A 4,696-nucleotide genomic window follows, 5' to 3' on the forward strand; every position below is an offset into this window, starting at 1 on the left:
ATATATATATACATTTACATTTGAATCAATTTCAACAGATATATATTAAATTCATCACTTAAATCTACCTAACAAATCAATAACTTAGAAAAAATCATAATATTTACATATATTTTATTACATATTACCGTTATTTTTCAAAATCAAAATCAATTTAAATCTCCAAATAAACTACCTAATTAATACTTTTTTAAAAAATCGAGATTCGTGTACGTTCCCTATTTAGTAACGCGAGCTGATATTCAATTGGAAATTTGGAATTTTAGGAGTTTAAGTTATTTCATGTTGGCTGTTATGGTTAAGAAAACTGAAAGGAGTCTGGTGTAATTTAACCAAAAAAGAATGTAAAAGCTGTAATAATGTAAAAGCTATAATAGATTAAGTATAAATAGAGATAGTTTCTCTTTTTAAGCTGGCATGTCTTCGCTGGTTTTATGAGAGGAAATAAAGGAGAGAGATTTGCTTCCATTTCAACTATCAAAACGACACTTGTTTTCATTTCTCTGTCTCCTTTTTTTCTTCTTTCATTTAGGTTTAGGGTTTTTTTTTTCTCTTTTTTTTTACCCTAGTTTTTTCTGTCTTTTGATTTGCATTGCGGAGAAAAGCTATAAATCTTGCTATTCTTTTCTTCCCCCTTCCCAGGTAATCAGAAATTGATTTTTTTTTTTTTTGCATTTTACGTAATTTGGTTGATTTGTTTAGCGGATGAAGATGTAATTTGTTTTATGATTGAGGTAATTCTGATTAAGTTTTATGTTTGCTTGGTTATTTTGGTTCGGGTATCGAAAAGTAAAAAAAAAAAATTGCTCTCTTTTTTCTTTAATGAATGAAAAACAAATGCATATTTTTACTTCAATGAAAAACAATTACGTGGGAATGGGCATTGTGTTATAAATGTATTTATTTGATTTTATCGTCTGCTTTTACCTTTTATGTTTTCGGAAACCGTTCATGTCGAGAAAAAAGAAAAGAAAAAAAAAAGCAAAATAACAAGCCAAAAAAGGTGCCTTATATTGTTATTTTGTTTGATTCAAAGTATATGTTGAACGATGGCAATTTGGCGACATTGTGTTTAAGCTAGTCTGCTAACGGGTTGAATTCAATGTTTTAGTTCTATTGAATTTGGAGATAACTGTATTTTGTTGTGTAATTTTGCAGAATTTAAGCTAAAACAAGGCTAGGGTTTAACGTGATCGATCAATTTTGTAAAGTTGCAGTGATCATAGTTAATGGATTTTAATTTGATTCTTTTGGGTGATACTTCTATTCAGGACTTGCAATTTTATGCGTAAAAAATGGTAGTTGCAGAAACTGGAGAAGATGTTGCTGTACATGCAGAGCCCCCTGATCCTGATGTTCTTGAGATCGATCCAACCTCTCGATACATAATGGTAACATTATTTTTTATAAGATTATTTTGAATATGTACTAACTTCTAATTGGTTATTGTGGGAGCATGTGAAAAGGACAGATATAGAAGCTCATAACAATGCATTGTAGCTATGTATATTAAAAAAATGCTTTGGAGCTTTTTGGGTTTTTTATGTTATTTAGAAGATGAGTGGAGTATTAATTTTCACTTAGGGATATCAAGTTATTTTAGTTTATTCATTTGATTTGCTTGTGTTCAGGATATTTGAAATTTTCAATCCATTTCCGATTATTTTGTTATGATGCATTTTTTCTATTACCAAACTAACTTTTCTGTGGTTGGCCACCATTGTTTCACCTCGTTGATTGATGAATTCTAACAGTATAATGAAGTACTTGGGAAAGGTGCCTTCAAGACAGTGTATCCTTTACCTATATTATATGGTTGTATTGAGTTACTGTTTCTTTGTCTTTACATGCATGCTTATGTTAACAAATTTGGTTGATAATCAATGTAATAAACAGAAACAAACAAATCATTTTATGGTTGGGGTTTATCTTTTCTCGGTAGGCTTTCCTTAACTTTATAACCAACCAGTTACAAGGCATTTGATGAGCTTAATGGCATTGAAGTGGCATGGAACCAAGTTCGGATTGAGGAGGTCCTACAGAAGCCTGAAGACTTGGAGAGACTGTATTCTGAAGTGCGACTCTTGAAATCATTGAAACATAGTAATATTGTGAGATTTTACAATTCATGGATTGATGATAAAAAGAAGACTGTAAATATTATAACTGAGCTGTTCACCTCAGGAAGCCTCAGGCAGTATGTTTACTTCTCTTACCAAATCTCTGCTGAAATCCTTCCTTTGCTTTATGGTGAAATGAGCCTCGTGGTTAGTATGTGTGATCTGTGATTTAGGTATCGTAAGAAACACAAGAAGGTTGACATCAAGGCTGTGAAGAGTTGGGCAAGACAGATTTTAACAGGTTTAGTTTACCTGCATAGCCATGACCCACCAATTATACACAGGGATCTGAAGTGTGATAACATATTCATCAATGGCAACCAAGGTGAAGTTAAGATTGGTGATCTTGGGTTAGCAACTGTGTTGGAGCAATCTAACGCCAAAAGTGTGATTGGTATATTCTCCATTTCCTGTATTTGCTTACATCTGTATGTTCGTAGAATGGTGGTATACCCATTTTCTTGATTTGGTATTTATGTTGAGCTATCCTGGTTTTTTGCTACCAATTTTATTCTTTTGACGGGATAGGAACCCCTGAATTTATGGCACCTGAGCTGTATGATGAGAATTACAATGAGTTGGTTGATATTTATTCCTTTGGAATGTGCATGCTGGAGATGGTGACTTTTGAATATCCTTACAGTGAGTGTAGAAACTCAGCTCAGATATATAAGAAAGTTTCATCTGTAAGTTCTTTGTTTACTTTAGCTTGTAATTGGTTAATCCCTACAATGGAAATACCTTACTCTTTCGACTTTATAGGGAATTAAACCTGCTGCACTTTCTAAGGTTAATGATCAAGAGATGAAACTATTTATTGAGAAGTGTTTAGTTCCGGCACCTCAAAGATTATCAGCGAAGGAACTTTTAATGGACCCTTTTCTTCAAGCTAATGGATCAGCAAAAAGTCGTCCTTTCGCACTCCCCGATATTGTTATGCCCAAAATTGGAGCCTTTGGAGATCGCTGCCTCATGTCAGAAGCGCCTGCTTCCACACGGAATAGACCATCCTCTTTGGATCTTGGTAGCGATAGTGAGCTGCCTGTTATCAAATTCCTTGATAATTCCTTGGGCATTGAGGTGAGGAGGACTAACAAAGGCCATGTTTTCTTGTTAAAAGGCGAGGGGAATGATGAAAATTCTGTATCATTAATCCTTCGAATAGCTGATCAGAATGGTAAAAAGATAGTCCATTCAGAAGCAACTCCATTTTTGTTTACTCTCTTTACACTTTTAGTTTCATTACCTTTTTCATTTTTCCATACGTGCAGATCGTGTGAGAAATATTCATTTCCTCTTCTTCCTTGATAGTGATACTGCGCTCTCAGTTTCAAGTGAAATGGTTGAGCAACTGGAATTAGCAGATCAAAATGATGTGTTCATAGCAGAATTGATTGATTTGTTGTTATTAAATCTCATTCCCGGTTGGAAACCATGTGTTTCCATTGATCATCTAGTTCCTCCAAACAGAAGACAAACTTCAAGAGATTATCAATACTCACAAGGACATGGGGAGACTTCCTTGGGATCTTCCCAACATACTGCTCATACAGACAATGGTTCACAATCCAAACTTTGTTCCAATGCTAGCACATTAGGAGCATCTGATGAATCAACAAAGCAAGGTCCTTGTTCTGTGAAATTTAATGGAAAAACGTCTCATGCCAAATTCGTGGTAGAAGATTCAGGATCTGAGATGTCATTTGCTTCTGCAAATTCGAATGAGTGGAACGATAAACTTAGCTCCGTTCATTCTTTCATGTCTGCTGAATTAGGGCCTATGTGCTGCAATGGACATGGGTTCAAAAGAAGTTCAAGCAAGTTGTTATCTGAAGCGGAATTATACTTCCATGCAGAGAGTATGTCGACAAACCCGGAATCTTCTTCTACTTCAGGTCCGGTGGAAGACGAGGAGTTAAGACTAGAGCTGGAAATGATTGAGTTGCAGTATCAGGAGGCAATGAAAGAAATATCCAAGAGAAGACATGAAGCTATCATGGACACAAGAAGAAGATTGTCCCAGAAGAAGATGCATTCGGTTTACTAGTCCAAATATATATATTTAAAAAATGAATCTGTAAATGGCCCTGCAAATGTACATACTTTATTATGGGCAGACAATCTCCTTTTCCTCCCCGTTTTTCCTTGCCGGAGTGGAAGAGGAAGTGAAATGTTAATAAAACTTCTCTCTTCTAAATTGGGCTTCAAGTTCTATTCATTTTCCTTCTTTTTTTTCCCTAAAAGAAATTTAATTAGATAGGAAGCCACAATTCACTGCTTACAAAGTTTCATGCATTTTTATTATGTGTCAAACTTAGCATTTGATAGATATATATGGGTAATTTACAATTTAAACCATTAAACTTACATTAATTTTCATATACATCATCAATTTTAATTTAATCTTATTAGATCATTTAACTTTTATTATTAATAAATTAGATCACTTGTATTAACACCTTTAGATTTATTTCACGGAAAATTGACTTAACATCTTTAAAATTAACTCAACATTTTTTACATAATAATTTTGTGAGATTGTTAATAATGAAGCCAATATTACGAGAATTGATTGA

General features: G+C 33.8%; 1 protein-coding gene across 1 annotated transcript; it reads left to right on the forward strand.

The window, feature by feature from the left end:
- The first annotated feature begins 371 nt into the window (after positions 1-371).
- Positions 372-4,317, forward strand: LOC105788105 (probable serine/threonine-protein kinase WNK6). Its single transcript, XM_012614832.2, has 8 exons — positions 372-642; positions 1,272-1,391; positions 1,755-1,792; positions 1,970-2,197; positions 2,294-2,514; positions 2,649-2,806; positions 2,883-3,297; positions 3,392-4,317. Exons 2-8 carry the CDS (start codon positions 1,296-1,298, stop codon positions 4,165-4,167), a joined length of 1,932 nt encoding a protein of 643 aa, XP_012470286.1. The 5' UTR covers positions 372-642; positions 1,272-1,295; the 3' UTR covers positions 4,168-4,317.
- Positions 4,318-4,696: the final 379 nt, after the last annotated feature.

This window comes from Gossypium raimondii, chromosome 11, assembly GCF_025698545.1.
Source record: "Gossypium raimondii isolate GPD5lz chromosome 11, ASM2569854v1, whole genome shotgun sequence".
Lineage (NCBI taxonomy): Eukaryota > Viridiplantae > Streptophyta > Magnoliopsida > Malvales > Malvaceae > Gossypium > Gossypium raimondii.